Source organism: Ischnura elegans, chromosome 1 (assembly GCF_921293095.1).
Source record: "Ischnura elegans chromosome 1, ioIscEleg1.1, whole genome shotgun sequence".
Lineage (NCBI taxonomy): Eukaryota > Metazoa > Arthropoda > Insecta > Odonata > Coenagrionidae > Ischnura > Ischnura elegans.
The window spans coordinates 88,294,320-88,317,425 of NC_060246.1; the positions used below are offsets into that span (position 1 = coordinate 88,294,320).

Consider the following 23,106-nt stretch of genomic DNA (forward strand, 5'->3'; position numbering starts at 1 on the left):
ACAAAACTCAGAAGAATGAACAAGTTTGCACGTTTCGGGGTTCTCCCCGAAATTACTTCTGAAAGTATTCGCTCTATCTTCTTCTGCAAAGTTTGCGGGGAGGGAATAAACTTCGGTGCGGGAAGGCACGAAAGAATTCCGGGCCACTCCCACACAGCTGGGGGCTTCACCCGTTCCATTCCGCGCCCCCACCCTCTCCCGACAGTGGAATGAGATATTCTCGTCGTCGCACCGCCGATATGTCCGTGGACGGGAGAAGAAAAGGCTTTACGGCGAGAAAAGCTGCATTCCAGCGGATTCCAGCAGGGCATCCGACGGATGAGCACTTGTTTCGTGTTTGCTACTCCCATCCACGCTCCCCTCTCCCGCGCAGAAATTCCACCCATCGAGCGAACGCGCGTTTAATAAAATGCCATAATATGTTACCTCCCGTGAGAAATTTGTGCAATTATGCGTGCAAACTGAGTCTTCTTTGTTGTGTTGCTAAGATGAAGAAATAAATGTTTCGTTTAATTTTACGGATGGGATCAATGAAATGAACTTGGTCATAAAATTCGATTGATTATGCTTTTGATGAGTTATCCTTTTTATTTCGTGTCAAGATTATTTTATCATCAATTTTTCGCCAAATTAATGATCACTCTTATCTCCTGTGTTTGAACTTTTGCGTAAATTGGAGCATGAACAATGATCATGGCACTTTTTCCGAACGAGTTGTAATGTTTTAGGATTTATTTAAATAAGAAGTCGACCATATTTATGTCATTAGACCTATAAAAGTCTTTTTTCAGCGCTATTATTCTCAAGATTTCAGCTTTTCTTCCTGCCATTCTTTTCTGCGGATAATTACTTATTCCAATATCCAAATCCACTATTTGGTGTGCCATACTATAATCTATTCCTTAAAAGTGTCAGTGAGGAAGAATTTCTGCCCTTATATGTAGATAAATTTATATATTATGCATGTGGCACTTAATGGAGGTGGTTGTTTTTCCAGGTTTCACTGCACGTGAGAAAAGCATCATAATTTTATCATTAAATAGTTATTAAATTGGCTTTAATGTATCATCAATTAAATGACAGTAAGAGCTCAGCCTTTTTTCATTCAAATTAACGTGTATATTATTAAACCTAATAAAGTCAATAAAATGGAACAGCGAGCATTCCATGTAAAAATGGAGTAATTAAGTTGAGCTGCTGCATATTAAGCGAAAGGAACTCCACATGGAAATTAATGCTTAAAAAGATATATCCCCAAAACGGGTTTTTCATATACTTGGAAATTCGTCTCTGCAAAGATAACAATTAAGTAAATATAAAATTCTGTTTCTGAGATAAATCTTTTCCTACTTTAACAGTCATGTAGAATTTCTAGTGACCCTACGCTATCAAGTCTTAAATTATTTTTATAAAGTCTCGATTTACGAATATCATTCACAACCCGCCCTGTGTTCAACTATCCGCTCGCCTCCGTCTCATTCATTTTCAACAAGGATACATTTTTCGAGGGCTCCTGTCCATATTCGGCCTCCAACGTCGTCTCTGTCACTCTGCTTTCACGCTTCCCTGGCCCGCTTTCCTCCCACTTCGCTGCTAAGTTATCCCCTTCCCCCCAAAATCCTGGCTATCCGCGACAAACCCCTATCCAGCATCATCTCCCAACTCCGTCTCTCCCACGACTTGTTATTTTCATGTTTCTCGCCGGAATTCCATGAAAGCCTCGTCACAATCGACACGTCCGTCCCTCCCTCCCCTCTCCTTTCGCTTTCCTTCTGCTCGTCCTGTCCCTCAATTTTTTTCGGCGTGCATGAATCCACTTTCATATTCCCTCGGTGCCCCGCTTCGAACCACCATAGCCCTTCCTCCTTATGTATCCTTTCTTTTTTTTCTGTACAATCGCGATGACCCCCATTTGCCCCCGAAAATATCCTCTGGCCCCACACCCGACTGACCCCCCTGCGTCTTCTCGCGCACATTCCCTCTCCGGGGCCGGAAGACGATTGGATTATGTGCCCAGCCGGCAGGGATGGGACGGATTCAATTTTTTGGATATTTCGTCCCCCGTCACACTGGACGGAGGGACCAGCATGGATGCGCGAGAAGATAGTTGTGCATTATTCATGCATGTTTTCCTTGCCCTCCTTTTTGACAATGTTACATCTTTACGAGTATTGTTGAACTCATTTCTATTCTTCACTCGCCTTCTAAAGAGTAGCATACCCTTAATTAAGGAGGTTGGTGCGAATAACGAAGTAAATTAAATTTCCGCCAAGAATGCGTACTCGCTCGAGATATATCCACTCCACGCACTTTTTTATTATAACCTTAAAAAGAAGGTTACAAAACCCGTAAAATCCATAACTTAAACAAAGAAACGTAACCTTTGCAGGCAAAAATATTAAAAATAAAAACTAAGAAACAAGATCCATTTAAAATTTCGGTTTTTTATTTCTGTTTACTCGGTAGGTTACAAGAAGGAACTTTCAAATTTTTGGTTAAAAAAATGAAAATTTTTTAACTTTCTATAGAATATACGTTATGTGTAAGGAACTAAAACAATAACGTATATCACGAAAACAATAAAAATATCGTGTTTAAAGTAATCTGGACGGGAATTGACTGCAAACAATGAAAATAGTGCGAGATGCACTTAGTGGTAGTACATGATGAATGTTATAAAATTATTATGTATAACAGAGAGAGTTAATTATGAAATCGTTTCAAGAATCACAGGCTTTTAAAAATTAAAAACTCATTCACACTATTTCTTTGACATACTTATTCCCGGATAGCGTGAAAGAACGTACGTTAGCACGGGTTACCTAATTTCAGGTATAGTTGTTTTCCTAAACTACTGGATAATTAGCAAAAATGCCTCGGAAATTTTGGCTTACCACCTATAAAATCGGTTAGCACTCATAGGGTAGGGAATTGTTCTGGAATTTAATTTGAAAATTCACTTTTTTGTTCAGGCTGTATTGCCGATACTTTTCTAGCCAGGAAAATATTGATAGCTGTTAGGATATCCTTGTCATTTTTGTTTGTGGAAGTATTGGAGCGGACTCATACGCAACAACTGCGAATCAATCGTGTTATCTCGTCACTTCCAAAGGCCATGGAAACGTATTGCTGAAGATGAAGTTACATGAGAGACCAATTCAACTGTGCTTTATTTATGATTTCCGGGGAAGGTAAAACCTCACTCTGAGTTTTGTGCCGTAAATGCTACATTGTCCGCGATGCATAGATCTTCAAACTAGAATAATTCCTATCAGTTTTTATAATGGTTTCAAGACGAAGATGTGTTTATCGCTCTTAGATCTTGATTATAACATCAATCAGATAGGCTTTCATGCAAGTAATTAAATCATAATGTAATTGATGGTGCTGCATTTTCTCTTGCCTTTCACTGTCGCCTTCAGTGAAGGTATTTATTTATGCCCGAAATCAAGTGCTATTTTGCGGCATTTATCTTCGTGTATATTTTGTAGAAAAAGTAGGTCTAAAGCAAGGAAATATTCGAATTCCTTGAATTCTCAGTGAACCTCCGATACCCAAAAATTAACATTTTATTTTTATATCTTTGAGGTCTTTTCTCATCATGTAAGTGTTCCTCGTTGGGCCTAAAAATTAGCACGTGGAGATTGAAATCTCACGCTTTCGCTCTTTAATCTTCATCTTCCGCAGATGTTGCTTCTCCATCTCCAGGCTAAGCTGCTCCTCGTCAATCCCATCGGTCCCAAAAATTTGGCCTTCGCTGTCACCTGATGCACTCCGCATTCCAAATTTGAGTGCTTTGCCTCACAATCACACTCCGTTGGCGATACTCTGGCTTGATTTCGCTCCGTTCAACTCACTTCGTCGAGCAAGAAGTCCTCTTTCCTCGAGATTGCGTCTGTAGAGCCTATCCTACCGTATCTTTCAAGAGTCCTTCCCTGATCTTATTTGCTTCTTTGTCGTCGCTAAAATTTCGCCATGGAACTCTACCCAAATTTGAGGCAATCTTCGATGGTGTATTCATGGAGAGATCCCATGGACCCATCATTCCCATTTCATCTGTATTTCGTCGTACATATTTTCCCTTTCTAACCTATAGGAGATTATTTTAAACCTCTTTGACTAACAAATTTATCAATTTTCATTTGGAGGATATGTTTATTTCGATTCAAAAAAATAATATTCCATCAATTTTTTTAGACAAGAATAGAAAAATGAGATATTTTTAAATCAACAAAACTTTTTCTAGAAAATTTTTTTTTAATTGATCTAGAACATTTCAATCAAAATGTACTCATTAATAGTAAGTTATACCAGTAGAGCTCAATATTTGAACGCACTTAAGTGATATTCAACGTATAAATTAACAAATAACGTTGAAAAAACTTTGGATTTAGCATTTTGGCCAAATATTTTAATGATGTGGACGACGTTTATTTTTGCAAAATGTAGATTTTCCATGCCAAACTTCAGTGGTAAACGTTAATGTCATGATTACTAGAAACGTTGAAATAACTAAAACGTTAAGCTATAACAGCTGGATTTCTTAGATCCAAAGTTTATGTTCAGTATCGCCAATTGAATGCATTCATTTTTTATTTTCCATTATATATTTATAATCGATCAGCCTGGCTTCCATCCTACCACGCAAGATGTGTCATTATTTTCCTCTTTCTCTCATTTTATGGCTTTTATAATATCTATGTTAAAATATTCGCACCATTAATTTTATTTTTACTCGTTTTCATATTCAATTCTCCTCAGTGAATACTATTCAAACGCTGTTAATCATTCTGTCGCTGAGTTTTGATCACGTCACTTTGAAGTAAATGGATTGTTATCATTGATCACTATGGCAGGTTACGTACTAGAAACCAAGGCTCCATAAAATTATTTTAAATCATCAGAGACAAACTTATCTAACTTATCCTTAATATTTTTTTATTTTTTCATCATCAATATATCATAATTGACGTTAGTAGTTACCCTGAAGCCTAGGAATTCGGATTCGCCGGTCATTATCCGTGATTCTATGAAGAAGAGAGGAAATTTATAGTACATGGGATGTTGCCATTTAAAAAAATTATTGTTTATATCATTCTCAACACATTTTATTACAACCTGTGAGAATAATCACTTTTTTTACGAAAATAATTGTTCACTTTTAATTTTCTTAATTTTAATTTACTACGCTGTGGAGTCAATAAACTATGTAGTACAATTTTTCCTACTTTCGGACTACATTATGCCAAATTTGAGCAGCTGATTCTATAATTTATTTACTTTATTAAAATAATTAATGGTTTCAAATATTAGGAAAACATTTTCTAGTCATTCAGGGGAAGTGATCTCGGCGCAATATAGTAAAATAATACTCAAATTTTGATCAAAACTGCTGCAATTATGATAAATGTAATTCGATCATAGCATTAATGGTTTTTCCTGATGCTTTCAAAATACTCTCAGCTCCGAAACAGTTTCATACGATATCATCTCTACACGTAATTTTATGAATGAGCTTAATTTATATCTATGAAATAAACGGACGTTGGAATTTGTGGCTGTTTGGTTGCATCGGGGCTGTCATTTCTCCCCATGATGTATATTCTCGCCTTAACACCCCTTTCCCTTCCTTTGCCTTTCATTCTTTTCATCGTGAAGTTGCCACTCTATTGTAATTTATGATCCGCACATTTTTGTCTCTCAACCGAATCCGTGCCGAACAACGGGAGAAAAAATTTGATTTCCCTCTCTCTCTCCCTCCGTGCTTGTCTCGCAATGTCCTCTTATATGCATTCTTCTTCCTTTTATTCCCCAATTTCACGCCACGACTCTCTTGGGGGAGGAAAAAAATAAATAAACATTAATTTTTTTTTCTCCTCTCTCTCCGTATCTTTCTTTTCTCCTCGTCGATCTCCATCGCTGCTCCTCATTTTAATACGTCATTCGTTTTGTTGTTCCCCTTTTGCCAAGAGTCATCACTCACCCTGTTCTCTCCCCAAGTCCCATTCTCTCCTGGTCTCGCTGCCTTACCCGTTTTCCTTAATGTGCGGTGATTTTCATTGTGTTAGCGTTTTCTCCCTTATATTCTGCTTTTTTTTTTAGATTCATTTATTTATTTTCTTTCGCATCCGCTTAGCCGCCTGTGCGGTTCGATTCTTAACAATGGCTTTCGTGGAAAAGGCATCGCAAGGCACTTGTCCTCATGACTCGCTTTAATTCTAAGGAAAGGTAGCTTTCTTCCCTTTACCTTTTCCCTATCTTTGCCTTTTTACCTTATCTTACCGATTTACTTTTTTCAACCCCTTGCTAACCCATTGCAAATCCATGAATTTCAATTTTATTCAATGACTCCCAAAGAGATAACAGGAATTAAGTTGGGGCTTTTGAAGCCAAGTTGTGATCACCATTTTGTTCATCACTTAAATATTCAGAGCGAAATTTCGAAGCTTGTAAAGATAATGATAGCCTAGAAAAAACGGTTGGAGGAGGATAAATGGTTGGAGGAGGTATGAAAATATTTAGGAGCACCATCACGAAGAAATAAAACTTGCCCGCTTCCCTAGGTGACATCTTAAATTGCTTCCCAGATTTTACTGATCACAGCATTTTTATGTCTGCCATAATTTTAAAGGCAATTATACGGATCTGAGAATCAGTAAATCTTTTTAAAGGACGACTATTTGATGAAAATTATTCTATCATATCTACATTTATGCATGGCGCAGACTTATGGAAGATGTGCTCGTTGCAAATGGAAATAACATGAGTATAAAGATAAGAAAAGGAGCAAATAAGCTGTAAGGAAAAATAAAGGAAAATATAATTGAAAATCAGTACATAATATTCATCAGTACAATATAGAGTTTTTCTCTATGGAGGATCCCAGAACGAGATACAGATGGAAAATAATGTAGAGCGAAAAGATAAGGAACGTGAAGAAATTAGTTCCTGGGTGATGTGGAAATGACTCTGGGAGGTAAAACGCGTCGAAATGTGAAAGGAAGCTCTTGGGTGTGAATTAAATACAATCAAGAGAGTTCCATGTGCTTGCATCAACTGAGATATGCCGTAAAAAGAAGGCGATCATTATAAATATTCGATTTTTACACGGTTACATGAGAGTACTACGCAAAGATTATTTTCTTTCCCTGAGGTTGCGGCTTTTTATTGTACTATATAGGCTGTCTTTATTCAATATTCGATTAGCTTAATCTTCTTTGTCATTGCTCATAGCTTTGTTATTCCCATCAATTTTTACATTTTTTTTAAAAATCGTATCATGAATTCCACTAAATCTATGGCCTTTATGGTTTATTTCTACGCTATATATCCATCTTTAGAACCGTAAAACTTCATATCCGTTACCTTCATTTGGTTTTTCAGATATAGAATAATATGGCCTACTTCTATAATAGCTATCAGTTTTAAACGGAGCGTTTTATAAGGGTTGCTATAAAATGTTTTCCATTGTACTTGACTCCGAACTTTCATTTTCAAGCTTTATTCATCGTCTTTTAGCTCCTGAATATTATGCCAAAATGAGATTTGCACCGATTTCTATTGATAGATTTAATAATTTGGTTCTATGGTCTTCATTATGTGCTGGAATTAAATAGTTACTTGGTGATGTCCACCTTCCTAAATTGTATATTGACCGGCTTTAAAAGAACTCTCAGGCTTGAACTTCACAGAGATTGTGTCCAAGGATTTGCAATTAATAAGCCAAATGAGTTAACTTAATTTTGCAGAGTGCATGCTCAAGTTACTCAAGGTGCACATTTACTTCGAAGCTTCCTCACCTCGAAGTACAAAAAACCGCTTCTTTACAAATTCAACTCACAGCCTAGATTCTAAATCTCCTCTATGACCTAATTCAAAACAGCTGTGGATCTAGGTTTTTTATAATAATATAAACGTAGTTTTTTTCAATAATAATTAGTTGAAAAGAGCAGTGGACATTGGAGTAAATATATAGTGTAGTCAGAGACAACCTCGTAAAATTTCCCCTGGATATTTTTTCTACCTAAATTTAGGTAGGCATAGGCGCTATCAAGTTTATTGATTATAAAAGATGTTTTTAATATAATTTACGATATTTAACAGGAGTTAGTAAGAATATAGTAGCAGTTTCATGCCCTTGTGTACATACGCCTATTTATGTGAGATTGTAAATAATTTCTCATAAAATGCCAATATTTTCCTGATACAGTGATTGTTATAGTTTTTAAATCACAATTACACATTAATCACACATTTTTTACTTTCCAAGCGTGTATCATAAAAATTGTCTTATAATTATAATCTTAACAAAATCTTATTCGTGATACAGAAACTTTTTTGCTTGAAACGTTTACTAAAAAGATAATCAGTCATACCGAAGCTACAGAGAATGTTTAATAATTATTTATCCATGGTATTGGCACTAATTCAATGTTATGAAATGTGTTTCCTTCTTAAATATATTACATTGGTGTCCATATAGTTTTGAGCAAACAACATATTTATCTTTAAATTTTCGTCATTAACGTAATCGTTCTTAAAGGCAAATTTTTTGTCCAGGCCACAATATATATCATAATTTATTGGTCATAATTTCAGACTAGACCCCAAAAATAATAATGTTGCACTAAAAAGTGTAACTATGCTTTCCTAGTGATATGCTTATGTTAGTCTAGTTTCCGTGACCTGGGTATTCTGGGAGAATTCCGTGCCGCCCTTACCTTGACCGCCGTATTCACAATCTCGGAATAATGAGCCGAGAAGCGGGGTCTCGGTACATGTCACCCGCACCTCATTCTTTTTGCGTTGCACCCAGTGATGAATGCCGTTGTGCTAGATAGTTTATTTATGCCTCATGAAGCGAAAATGTTTTTCTATCTTAGCCATGAGGGAAAATGATGCTGCGACAAAAATGCACCTGCATGCTGGTAGGATAAAACAATGCTCGTGATTTTCATTTTTTGTAATTGGATAAATTCTGAAGCTGATCGGATGCCGTAGCAGAAATATCCGTGGCCTTTTCTTTGTCGAAAATAGTTACCATTTATCGTATTTTGGATGGAATATTTTTTATCCAGTGGGTGCGGCTTTAACTTAGGTTTTTTAGCGACGGATGAAAACGTGGTATTTTAGGGCGAAATGATACACGGCATTATCTATGGGAATGAATTCGTAGTTGGGGATTTTTTCGGATTTATGTTCGCACAAATTTAAAATAATGACGCGAAGCACTCCCGACTCAACCGCGCCCTCATTAGCTGTCCAAACAGTAGTTTGCTGAATCCCTGCAATCGATACGAATTTCAGTTTGCCGTTTTATTTTCTCATGGCCCGCATTCGTGGATATCTCTCTCCATTTTCCCAATATATTTCATCATTTTGCCCTCCCAATAAATAGAAAATACTCATCGTAATTCATGAGTTATTTTTAGAAAATTAATTTTTGAAGCAAATACGTCTCAACATTTCCCAATAATGACATCTCATCTGTGAAAATTGGATATTCCAATGTCCTCATTGCTGTGTTGCAACATCTAATTGTTGATCTATAGGTATTTGATTTAATTTGAATTTTGAGGTGATGAATTCTAAAACTTACGTTATGAAAAAAGAATTATTTAATTGTAATTTCACTATATGCATGAATTCATGTATAAGCAATCTTAAAGTAAACGCTTCTACCGATGACACATACATGAATAAATAATTAGATCTTAAACAAAGAAATATGTAAACACAGAAAAAGGGACACTAAAAAAATTTTATACACGTGTTTATATTTAAATATTTTTGCCAGATGAGAGTATTGACTTTTAGCTTCTGGAAAGTACCACCATCTACGACCATGCCATCATTTATAAAAAAATAATAATTTAAAGCCTCGTGTATCTTTGGGCGCATAAAGTCTCAATGCTCTGGTTAAATACGGGAGAATAGCGTTTTTATCAATGAATGCGGTATTAAATCGTGGACATGATAACTTTCTTTTGGAACTTTCCCTCTCTTTCCCTCTCTATCTCTCTATAAAAACTATTTCTACTGTTGCCTTGACCTCCGCATGCGAGTCCAGTGAGCGTGGACTCTTTTTGCGAGTTTCCACTTTCATTCTCTTGGCTGAATGGCCCTGCATGCAAGTATGTACACCCCCTTCGCAAAGGCACACAAAATAAGTCATTCCGTTGCTTACCTTTGCGTCACTCTTTTCCGTCCTCCCACTTCGTATCTTTCGAATCACAAAGGACGGACGTCGACGGACGGGCAAGTGTTCTTAGGCCGGCCTGCGATATCCACCCTCGGCTCACTTGCTTATGGATGCGCCGCGGTCGTGTGAGCGGCACGGGGATACCGACGCAGAGGCGATGTTGGAACCGGGAGAATTCTTAAGTATCCCGCTTCTTTCCCCTCTTTCTCTTTCCTTCTTTCTCTTCCCTGTACTCTCCGCTTTATTCTCCGCTTTCATTATAATTTCTTATCCTTTTTTTTGCGAAAAATCCCATTCCTCTACAACCCCGCGATGTCAGTTCTTCACCAAACTGTCCTCCTCTCCCTCTTCTCTCGCAGTCTTTTGAGTCTGATACTCAGTCAAGCAGCTTATTTGCCATTCTCTTTTAAAGGCTTCCTCCTTTGAGGATGAAATTAGTTTTGCATGGTTCCACGATGGCAGGATTATCGCCGAGTATCGCTTTTCTCGATAACGACGGTAATAGCACGGAAACTTTCTTTTATAGGTACCTTTTCGGCCAAAGCACGAGAGTTCCTCAGAGTGGCATGCTTGTGACTTTGCGAAAGCCAAAATGACTTTTTTTATTAGACTTTTGAAATGTTAGTTCAGTTAAACAAATTGTAAAAACAAAATCATCTTGAATCTTCAATATTGGTGTTCATTGTTTTTTTTTAAGTTATGTAAAGTTTGTATAAAACAAGTGAATGATATTCATAATCATAGTACAGTTTGAAAATCCCGTAATTTAGTTTGAACTTTTAGATTTAGAAAAAAATTAGATCATGCCTGCTTTTTATGCTAAGATTTCAAAATTATCTGGAATAAACATACAATTTCTATAGCAACTAACATGTACACGTTACTCGTGCTATCTCTCGTGCCACTTGGACAAGGCACTACAAATATTTACTGTAGTGGAGGATATCCCTGCTTTCTTGAGTTTCTTCAATACCTATCCATAGCCATCTCTTAATATTTTACACCTTAAATATCATTGACCCACAAAAGATTGAAATATACATCCTAGATAATATTTTAAGCTTCCATGGGATCGAATATTTTGTCATCTTTTTTTAAATATAAAAAAATACTCTAAATGCTATCTCGTCCGTTTTCATCGTCAAAATGTCATAGTAAAGCAAGTTCAAATAAAGCAAATAAAAGCAAATTATCAAGCAAACCATTATAGTTTTGTTGCGATCAGCGATCTCTGTTTTGACTGTAAATACTTTATAATTGTCAGTAAATTTGAATTTCATGCCAATACTGGAATCGGTATCATACGGCTTTTCATCTGCTTACACTTACACGTGCAAATTGATTCTTGTTGAGAGCAGTAATTTTTCTAGTTCCATAAAATTATGGTCATCGGAAATTATTGCTATGCAAATAATATTAAACACCTCTTGCAGATGTTTGTGTGTTACTATAATAATTGAAATCTAAAGTAACGAAAGAGTAAACTCATGAAATGACTCCATTTAATATTTCATCGTTCAAAAAGCGATAATGTGTTCTATTAAAATTTCCTCCTCCTAATTCTTATAGTTCATGATTTTTATATTTTTTGAAAGCATTGGAGAAAAGCCTTGATGAATTCCTTTCAAATTAGACGAATTCTGAGAATTCCTGTGTGAGAATATTGATATTCCCGCTATCTGATACGTGGTACCTCACGTCTACTTACACGTTGGAAATATATATTCAATTTTTTGTTAAAAAGTCGTACTCGCATTTGTGTCTTAATATTATTTAGGCAGGATTTGCATATTACATAATAGTCGTTTTTCTGGGCCCGTTGATGAGTAATTGGATTCAGAGTATGATGTAATAATACAATTACGCGGATGACTTCGTATGAAAACATAACATTTTAGTAATTTATTCCTGTGGGATGAATTTTAAAAATTTATCCCTCACGTAGCCAATCAACAAGCAAATTACGAGATAAATATTTTCAATAATGATAAACGATCCGTGAAAACAAAATTGAAAGTACGTTGATGCATTTCGATCTCACGGTTATTTAAGGATTCAATTGCTTTGGTATATACGGTGAAAAACCTTTTTGTGAAACAAATTCGGCTTGTTATTTTGGATACGTTTATTTATACTTCACAGGGTTTTCGGTTCACTGTTAAATTTCATTGCCGAAGGCTAGGTCATCAACGATCAAACGAACTACATTCCGGACAGAAAAAGAGGCAATGCGTCATTCGACTGGACAAAGTGTGCACACAATTTTATCAAATGGAATTTTTTTAGGTGTAAGTTTTTTTCCTCTGTCCAAACAATAACTTTCAGAGCAGATTTTGAGACGAATTTTTTCTTTGATTTACTGGCATACCCCGATCCCTTTGTTTGACGAATGCCATGTTTTTATATCGTAATTTAATGATGGTGATTTGATACCTTTGTTTTACAAGCTATTTATTTTTTTACCATTGTGATGCTGCATATTACGTTTCATTCATTGGAAGGATAATTATGGCTGTTTTTTTGCGAAATTGTCTCAATTTACTCAAAGTTTTTTAGATTGAATAATTTAGCCTTACACTAAATGTTTTATTTTTATCATCCGTGTTTTTTTTATTCCAAAAAAATTCTCTTTTCCGCGAAATACTTTTCACCCCAAACAATTGAACACATGGTATTAAAATAATTTCCTTAATACATATTTGGTTCTTTAATAATATACCATTCTATTTGTCTCCTTCGTTAATTTCTTGATAAACAATTATGAATGATATAACTCCTTCCTTTATGAGGAATTTACATTCTATATGTTAGCACATAGGAAAACATGGCATTCTTGTCTCCTGAATTTGCTGCAGATATGAAGTAGATTTCAATTTCTCAGTCATTCGTTTTTCGAATGATTCATTTTTCATGTTTAATAGTAAAAATATGTCAAAAATTCTTGTTTTTCATTATTTTCGTCTTAAAAATTTCATATCTCTCTGTACTTGAAAAGGTTATGCTATCAAAATATCTAGTACGATATGGTACGATATGCTATCAAAATATCTATATATATTCATCGCTTCTTGATTCATTTTTTTTAAAATTCGATCAAATATGCAGAATGAAGGTGTAACTAGATATCTTACGTAATTCCTTTTCCTGCTCCTTATTATTCAAATGTTTTTCTTTAGTGGTGGTTCACCAAGGCCTCTCTCTTTTACATTCCTTTTATGATTTCCCTGGAATGAGTCAATGAATAGTAAAGATTCAGCGTGCTTCAAGTGTGTCCAGGAGAAAAATGCGCACGAAAGGATCCACGGTTGCTTACACGTCTGGATTTTTAGCCCATCTACCCGTGTAACGGAAAGGCGAATCCTTTGGAGAGAGGCCCTTTGTCGACGGAGTCCGTTAGCATGTGTAATTTTAGGATCCTACGTAATGGCCTTCCCTCCAAAAGTCTTGTCTTGCACGCTTTTGCCCAAAAAGGCTGAGCGTATCAACGCGGCTTAAACAAGCACACTCGGTTCCTGCGCCCGTAATATTCCCGTGATAGCTCGTATCCGGTCAAACTGCATGCCTTCAAATATCGGCTAAATTATTAAGTCCTTCATGTGCTTGGTTAAAGTTTATCTCCTCTTTTATTTCACATGTCACCAACATCTTAGGGAGTTTTTAATGGTTATGGCACATATTATCGAAACTACTTCTCACTGTTGACTGCAGTATAGTATACAAGCATGATTATAAATTCAATGGATTTTCTTAAATTGAGTCGGATTGCCTGAGCGTTTTATGAAATTTTTTCGTGCCCTTTGTCAATTTTGACAGGTCCGTAATTGATTGATGCTTACTAGTGTACTCCTTGATAAGTAGCAAATCAACTTTTGATCGTAACTACTGAAACCTTTCAATTTTAGGAGTAGCTATCCTGTGGAAATGGAACTTGAAAACGAGTTGATGATTTTATTAGCAATAACGCTTAACATTTACTAGGTCCTCTTTAAAGAACCAATTTAGTTTTAATAGGACCAACACTAATTGTGAAAGGACTTAACTTTAAATAAAATTCGCAATTATTATAACAACATTAATGTCATCCATCTCCATGAAATGCCTCGCATGGGCAACCCAACGCTCTGGGTTATATCTATAATGACCACTTTATTACGGGGGAGCACAATATTTTTTGGGTGAGATATTATTACGATTTATAAATATTAAAGAATTTATGAATTATGGACACAAGAAATAATTTTATTTACGTCAACTGTATCGAGTTTTTTTTTACGTCAATACGCCCATCAGATAGATCCGTTGAACAACTTCCAATTCCAGCGGCCCAAGCTGGAGTGGGAGGAATGCTTTCATTTTTCGTCCGGAACAAGCTCTCATCGCTCCGGTGATGATGGACTACCCCCGGACGTTAAAGTACATGCGTGCATTCTCCCCATCGCTAGTGTGAGTGAATATGAAGAGGAAGGAGGGGTCAAGCGTATTCGCACCACTCGGAACCCCTTTGACATTTTCCTTTGGTGCCCTTTTATAAAGGGAGGCGCACCAATCATGTTAGAGAAGGAAAATAGCAAGTTATTTTAGACCCAGGGTAAATATCATGATTTTCATACCCCAGGTAAATACCCATAATTTTTGAAATACCGTGTAAGTATGACCAAAATAAAAATTATAACCTTTCTATTCGAGCTTCTTGTACTGGGAAGAAGATTGTCAATGCTGGTTAAATCATTGTGATAATCGAGGGGCTGTAGGTGATTCATTAAAGACATTTTTTACTCCAAAATACTGTGGAAAAATATTAATTTTGATGGCTGTCTATGTTATATTTAGAGTTCTTATAATGTGTCCTTCTTAACTCTCTAATTTCCTGATCAATGCTAATCGTGCAAAAACCTCCAACAAGCGTCCATATGTTGGCTATCTACGCTGGCCATGGGTAAATATCCGCTTAATACTCATTTATAAATACTTTTCACAATGAGTATTCTTCTGGTCGACATCCTTACTTCGGTTTGATCTTTTGTCAAGAGGGATGACCTCTGAGTACTGATTGGGACATCATTCCACTCATTTGCAAAATAATGGAAACCTGAGTCCAATGCCTTAACATTGTGCCACCATTTTCATTTACATGAATATATTCATGCAAATGAAAATGGTGGAATAAAATCCTTAAAATATTTTTATTTTTTATAAAATGATTATTGATACATACTTTCACCTTCTTAATCCTTCATGTCACAGAAGTACTGGGTTGGGACAGACAGTGTAACTTCTTAGTTTTCCTATTTTGGCCGTATGCACAGCTACCTGTGGTGGCAGAGAGCATGCGTTTGTAGTACCACAAAATACACCATCTCTCTTACTCCTTGGTGATACAAATAAAAAAATGAAATGTTTGTATTAATGCGGAGGCTTTCTTAGAACTAGCTATTGATGAAAAAGAAGCCACCATATCTCGGTTTTATGATAATGTACCACATAGCACTATTATCTGTCAGTAAAACCACGAAAGCTTTACCTTAAACCACTTCCATCACTTTCCGCGGCTTTAAGGTGAAACATATTGCTTATGAGTTTTTTGCTAATAATTATTGCTAAATAACGCTAAAAATTATCGTGAGAAGTAAAAAATATGATTCGTATAAAATATGCCATTTTCCGAGATTCTTCTATGAATTTGTGCAGCACGTATATAATTTTAACCGTCACCATCACCTTTATATTCATACACATATAATTAAAAAGACATTTAATGACATGGATTAAACTGCTGTCTATAATAAATTTTGCATTCCTCTACAATTTTATGCCGGAGCGCCTTTCCCATTATAAAAACTCTCCCCCTTCCCCACTCAGCGGATTATGCTTTTTTTCCCTCGCTGTCTCCGTTGAGAAATTTCGTATCGAAGTGGGCACGCACACATCGGAGTGGGATTGTTTCATGTTCTCGGGCGGGTGCTATATTGGTGCACACACCCGGTCGATGATCGTTTTCCCTTTCAGCCCAGATCACCCGCCCCGCGCTCTTTCCAAGCACTCCCGTCTGCTCTTTTCATGGCCTCTCGATCATCCTCTCACAATCATCACTCAACCCTTCGTTCCCTCGATTAAAGGGATACTCGAGTTTCCCCAACAAATCCACCTCTCCTCAATCTACATCCTAGTTCCGTCCACATGGAAATTATCTGTGTCAAGTGGTGGATTTTTGCAAATTATCTTACGACATCTTTAAATGAATATGAAGTCAGGAGGAATTTACACTGCTAAAGGAAGTAAATTTTATTTCATTCTTTCCTAATTTTCCCGGCTCATTCTCATGAAATTCTTTCCAACTGTACATTTTCTGCCTGGCTACAGTATTTTTCATCAACTCTATGAAACTTCATGGGTGTATTATTTAGAATTGAAAATGATTCCCCTATAAGTTTAATGATCTAAGTTATGTTTTGTTTTCTTAGCCTAATATTTATATTTTCATATTAGGTGTTTGATGACTGAAATCTTATGGTATGATAGAGAACAATATTATTAAGACCGTTTCTCTACTAATGTAATATACCTTCTCTTAAAATTACTCTGTGTTAATGGTGCGTATTGTCTTAGCCGTCTTTGGAATAAAGTTTTAAGGGTTACAGATTCTGTTTTTTTATGGAATATTTTACTATTGTGAGTTATAATACAATGAAAATAGCTTATAAAGACTACAGGCCTAAAATGATATATTTCCCATAGACTTATTTTATGTATATTTTTCATGAATTAAATAAATATATACATTTAATAAACAAATGGAATATTTAAAAAATATCCTAAAATACTACTTTACAAATATAGGATTTATTAAAATTATATCTTGTGATATTTTGCCGCCTCCAGTACCCCATCTTTGGGTTTTTGTAGTCGTTTCATTTTCTTTTTCACCCATGTACATTTGATTTTTGTAGCGCATTGTGTTTTACAATTTACTTAAAATTTATTACCTAAGATATTAACACTTATTCCATTGGCATATGCGTTAAAATTTCGATATACTCACGCTATTACTAATTATTCAATGCGAGATATTTTGTTAGTTTAACCAATAAGAATAAGAAATTGAAATGTGTTAGAATCACATAAATGTAGTGATTCATTATTATGTCAATAATGTATTGATATTATTGGAATATGTACAACATAGCGTAACAAGAGTAATAGCAGTAATACATTGAATACAAAATTTTACTCAAAAATGTTCATTCTTTTAAGCCACCCTTCCTCCGATTACTGCTCATCTTTGATATTCATCTACAAGTTATCCTTGGCTGGAAAAAATTTTGTAAAGAAATTGTATTCCGTGGTTCTTCTGATTCTATCTCTTTTCCTCGACATTGTAGCCTGAGGAACCATGATTTACTCTTCCTATTCAACTTTTTTCATGATTTACGTTACAATGTCTGCTTCATGAATTAAACATTCATTTAAAACTTAATGAGGAAATTTTTCATAGTAGTAGTGTATATATTTTACGATTGTTTCCTAATTCAAAGTATTCAATGATATGTTAAAATACCCTAGGGGTTCCTCCCTACTAGCACGTGGGCCTGTGGCTAAATGATATTAAATCGCATACCAAGTGAGTTCGCCCCATCCCCTTCACCCCTTACCCCTTGCGCTCCAGCCAAATTGCGGTGAGACCTTTTTATTCCCAATTCCACCCCATCCCACCATTTCCTTTGAAGACCCTTACCCTCTGCTAACAATCTCACGTAGTTGTCTGATCTTCCGCTGCAGGGCTCTACGGTCGCTCGTCTGAGGCCGCACTCCGCCAGCCGTCGAGATGCCCATCTCTGCTTTCCGCAAGAAGAAACTCCTCTACGTGTTCAACGTCTTCTTCGGTAAGTGTTTTCATCAAACTGGCGGTTTTGGTTGAAGGTAAACACGGAGCAGCACCGCTACAAGCGGCCCTCGTGTACTGCCCCGAGCTTGCTTGAAGTTTTGTTCACCACAAGTTCTTATATGATAGAAAACCCTTCCCTCAATACGGTTATCGTTGATTTAAAGAGAATAGAATAAAAATGTTTTTTTAACTAACCGTTAACGTGTAACAAATTGATTATCAGCAACGGACAGATTTGGAGTCGAATTAGTTTGGGAATGATTATTCCAAGGTACATCAAATAACTCCATAGTGGCGATTTATGATAAACATAGTCTTACATTTTTGTATTAAAAAATAGGCTGATAATATTCCTATTTAGATGAAAATACATGCCATACATAGTGACACAGTAATTTGTCTGACACTATCTATTCTGTCAAATCATATCATTGCACAGTTAAATGACTCATCGGTTGTTTTTCTTAAGTTTTCTCACAGAAGGACACAACAAATTTATAAACTCTTCTATCAAGCTCTATTGAATGATGGCTAACTACAGAAAAAATATCAGACATGTGCAAAAACATCAACGCTTTATATTTTCTTATCTTGTTCATAAATAACTCACGTTTGCTCTTAAGAAGTCGTGTCAGGTAAACAATCTGTTGCCTACTTATCTGGATCTTATATGATCATGATGAATTGATTTTTTGCAAGAATTTAAAAAAGAATTGTAAATTCTTACATGCTTGCCCTTCCATTCCCTGTAGCTACTGCCATCATGAAAGATTTTTATAAATAATATATGTTACATATCGATAGCTGAAAGCAGTCCTGTTGATTTCGTAAAAAGTGATTTCTTTAACTTTTTCCCATCCTTCTTGAGCCAAAACATTGTGGCATACCTACTCGGGTATTATATGGCGATCACTATCCAGCCCGCCTTTTATCGCTTCACTGAATACAATTGCCTTTTCTATGGTGAATTTATCCCGCGGAGTAGGGCCTTGTGTGGATCGTGGTTTTGTCCGACGGCATTACTTTGTGGTCAGGATTAGAGACATCACCAAAAAACATTCATACAGGATAATTGGATGTTAATTCAAGCGAGAACATCCGCAAAGTCTTTCCATCTTCCCTTCGCGTGGCAGAAATTCGCGGTGGATATGTAAGAGTATTAAAATATCGAAATGCGAGTGAGCACATGGGTTTGTATTTACGTGGATTCGTACGGCTTCAAGCAGTGAAGGTACTTTACCTTTGCGTATATGTCGTATTAATGGTCGGTCTCATGCATAAATGTGCATGCATATGAGTGTGTGTTGAGACTTTGCTTGTTTTTTATAACTCTTCTCTTTAACCCTAAGCGATAAAACTCACTCAATAGCGCCGCTTTTGATTCATATCCAGTACGGCGTTCTCTCACGCCGCGGCGCGCGCTCAAGAGACAGAAGTAGGCCATCATTGCATGGCAGCGCGTTGGTGAATCCCAATTCCGACCGCCTAGTTTTATGGTCGCTTAGGAGATTAAATTGCGACTCTTTTTAATGGGAGGTTTATGCTCAAACGGTCTTTTTTATCAATGCTTCGCGTTTTTTTTTATTTTGCCAGTTTCTACAAATCCAACTCACCCTCGCAGTGGAGGATTATCGGGTACACTTTTGGTTGATGACTGGTACGAATATAATTCATCTCTTCTTTCCTGGTCGAGATATTTAGGAATTGGAGCGTAAAAAGTTTCCAATTTCAGTCGCAGAAGGGGGAGCAGCGGCAATATCAAACCAATAATTTCAACGCATTGCTGGCTTAAATAATAGCTATGAAAGGGTTAGTTTTTTTTGGTCTAATAGCAGGGAGTAGGAATGTAATAAAGAAGGTCTCAATGTCATAAAAATAGAGGAGGATTTTAATGCCAATTTCAGAGGCAGCACTTCCTAAAGGTACATTAAATTTTGAAACATCAGAGAGAAAAGGTTCTTGAACGTCCATTTAATAAATGTTTGTTATTATATTTAGAAAAATACGGTACCTTTTCTACGCTACATTAATATAATAAGCATATATTGCAATAGAAAGTCGAATAAATACACTGGGTAATTACTGAGTTCTAAGTTATACTCTTAAATTTTCCTTGTTCATCTTTGAATGGCGATGATGAGCTGTAGGGGAAGATTTTCCCATCGCTGAGTAATGTCTGTAATATCAAGGACGTACTAATTACTTTTTCAGTTAATTCATATCTCATACTTTTCAAAAAATTAAAATGAAGTATTATTTATAAGTGATCCTGTTAAAATTTTCATTCACCGCCAAATATATTTTTATAGTTTAGTTTTTAATTATTATTTTAAAAGATGATTTCACGAAGAAGTCAAAATGCTCTTTATGAGATATTTTTGTGCAAATTTTATAAAGAGAGCTTAATTTACCTCATGGCTTTCATTGGTATTTCATTTACCATCATGTTTAAATACCTTACTTTAATTAATATATTGTTTAAGGCTGCAACAAAAATATTGCGGTAAAAATGAATCATTGCTATCCTTTTTTGTAGATGGTTAGTTTATAGTACTAATATATATTTGCTATTAATGTATTTTTGCCTATTTAGGAGTTAAATACGAAGTTGAATTGATACATTTCCGTTCTATTCCGTCTTTTTTTATTGAAATGCACCATAAGCGAAATACGAGGCTTCCACGCTCTACATCTCTTCCTTATCATTTCCCTGTCATGAGCACACATAGGTGCAATTTTTATCGCTATTCCCATTATATACTGCTTCTGTAAAGGTTATCGTTCTCATCATTTTCCTTTAGGGCGTATGGCTATGTGCCCAGTCCTTTTTGGCCCTAGCTGCTCACCCATTGCAACTACATCCGCACCTTTCTATCGCTCTTTCTTTTTGGGAGTTTATGTGTTCAAAGGTGATAAGAGTGTAGCCGATTCGGTAGGCTGTTTTTTCTATTTATTTTTTACTTATCGTGGAAATGTACTTGTACAAAATGTGGTATAAACCGAAGCTGTCGGGGGCAAACAAAGTGACAGTATGTGTACAAATTAATTTCTGATACATAAATTTACTATACATTATTTTTTCTCACCAAAGAATACCTCTCTGAATCCCAGCTAAGCTTTCTTGAATTTTCTTTAAAATAATCGCGCTATAATCAGATAAATAATATTATATTTTTTTAATATATATAAAATAGCTATCCAAGCTGACAGATAAAATACAAAGTTTAATCTTAGCACTCAGAAGTTTTACATATTACACACGTGTAATATTTTTCTGCTTACAGGTTTGAGATAGCTACTCCTTGCACTCTAAAATTTCCTTACCATTATCTCCTCGCAAATCTCTTTGTGCTACTCTAGTATTTATCCTCCCAATCCTAACATATCTCCGCCACCACCTATAGTCTTCACCCCAGGGTCTGTCATATGCGTAGCCGCAACTGCGGAATTATTCTGGTCTTCTCCCACACTTCGGCGCTGCATTTCTTTCTGTCGGATAATACGTTCATGCAAAGACGGAGAAAGGCGGAAACGGATTGTCTCGCAAGGGAACAGTGAGTCTCGCGCGAGCTTCGTGGTACTCCGTCGCGGCCGGCGTTGGTGGCTGCATCGTGTCTTCTTTTCCCGCCTCAGGCGTAAGCCGTTGCAATCCCCCTCGCTTGCATTTATGATTCTCTACCTCCGCGCTGCCTGCCATCTGGCGGGTGAAGCGCTAAAAATTACGAGCCCTCTGCGATGGTGGGAAAACTTGCCTTGCATCCACGGTGAGTTATTCCCAGACCTGAACAATTGAACTCAACCTAAATATTTCTTGTTCAGGTACTAAATACGTCTGGTTGCATTCTTTTTTTTTCCTAGACATGCTTCAATTTTTTTTCTCATCCTCCAAGGTTTTGTTCTTTCACATGGGAGAAATGAGGGGATTTATTTTTTTTCTTAGCTAGTCTTGTCCTTCGTTGGCGAGAGGGAGATGTAGTGTCTGCCGTACTAATGATGAGCTCAATGAGAGTCCCCGAGCTCTCAGCATATGCACATTGCTTCCTTTTTATTTCCGTCGCCTGATGATGCCGCGTGCATCACGGTTAGTTCCTGAAAATTTCTAGGACATATATTTTTCTTCTTTTTGCTATGGCATCTCCGAAATAATTCGGAATGATGGCTTCATGAAAACAATCGTCGAAAGACGGACAGGTGGAAGAGAAGAAGGGCAAGGAACGGCCTCATCTGAGTTAGATTGGACAGGTATTAAAGAATGTAAAAGGAAAGAAATGCCTGTTAACACTAAAAGGCTAGCGGTTAGGAGAGAGGTATGGAGAGCTGCGTCAAATCAATCATCGGATGTTCACTAATAATGATTATGATTTTAAATACCGCTCTTTTAAATTTAGACTTATCGTAATATATATATATCATAAAGATATCTCTTAGATTGTGAATGGGTGAGAACAATTCTGCGGAAGAATTCCCTCAAAAAGAATTATGTTATCCCGTTCATCAGCAGTTTTTATTCTAATCAAATAAAAAATTAGAGAGTTTAAAGAAAAGGTTAGTGGAGAGTTTGATCTGGAGTGTAGCTCTCTACGATGCGGAAACGTGGACACTGAGGAAGGAGGGCCGAGAGAAGATTGGAGGCATTTGAGATGTGGGTATGGAGGAGAATGGAAAAGGTGAAATGGACAGAAAGGGGGAGAAAAGACGAAGTGCTGGACATGTTGGGTGAGGAGGGGCAACTTTTAGATGAGATACGGAGGGTACAGAAGATATGGATGAGAGGAGTACTTAGCGGTGAGGGGATGTTGAAAACTGTGCTAGAGGGTAGAATGTTAGATAAACAAGGAAGGGGAAGGTAGAGAATAGGATATTTGCATAGAATGAAAGGGAATTGGCCTTACAGTGAATTGAAGAAGGCAGTGCTGGAAGGCTCCCAGATCACTTCTTTAGTACTCCATGGAAACCTACCTTAATAGTTGGAATTCTAGATAAACTAAAAAATCGGAAACTATACCTTACGAGGCCGAGGAGG

At 36.4% G+C, this 23,106-nt stretch overlaps 1 protein-coding gene across 1 annotated transcript in view; it reads left to right on the forward strand.

The window, feature by feature from the left end:
* LOC124165468 (calexcitin-2) overlaps nucleotides 1-23,106 on the forward strand; it is a 288,439-nt gene that overhangs the window by 161,938 nt on the left and 103,395 nt on the right. The window contains exon 2 of the mRNA XM_046542904.1: nucleotides 17,978-18,081. Within this exon, the coding sequence (XP_046398860.1) occupies nucleotides 18,024-18,081 (58 nt within the window). The 5' untranslated portion in view covers nucleotides 17,978-18,023. The remainder of the gene's footprint in view (nucleotides 1-17,977; nucleotides 18,082-23,106) is intronic.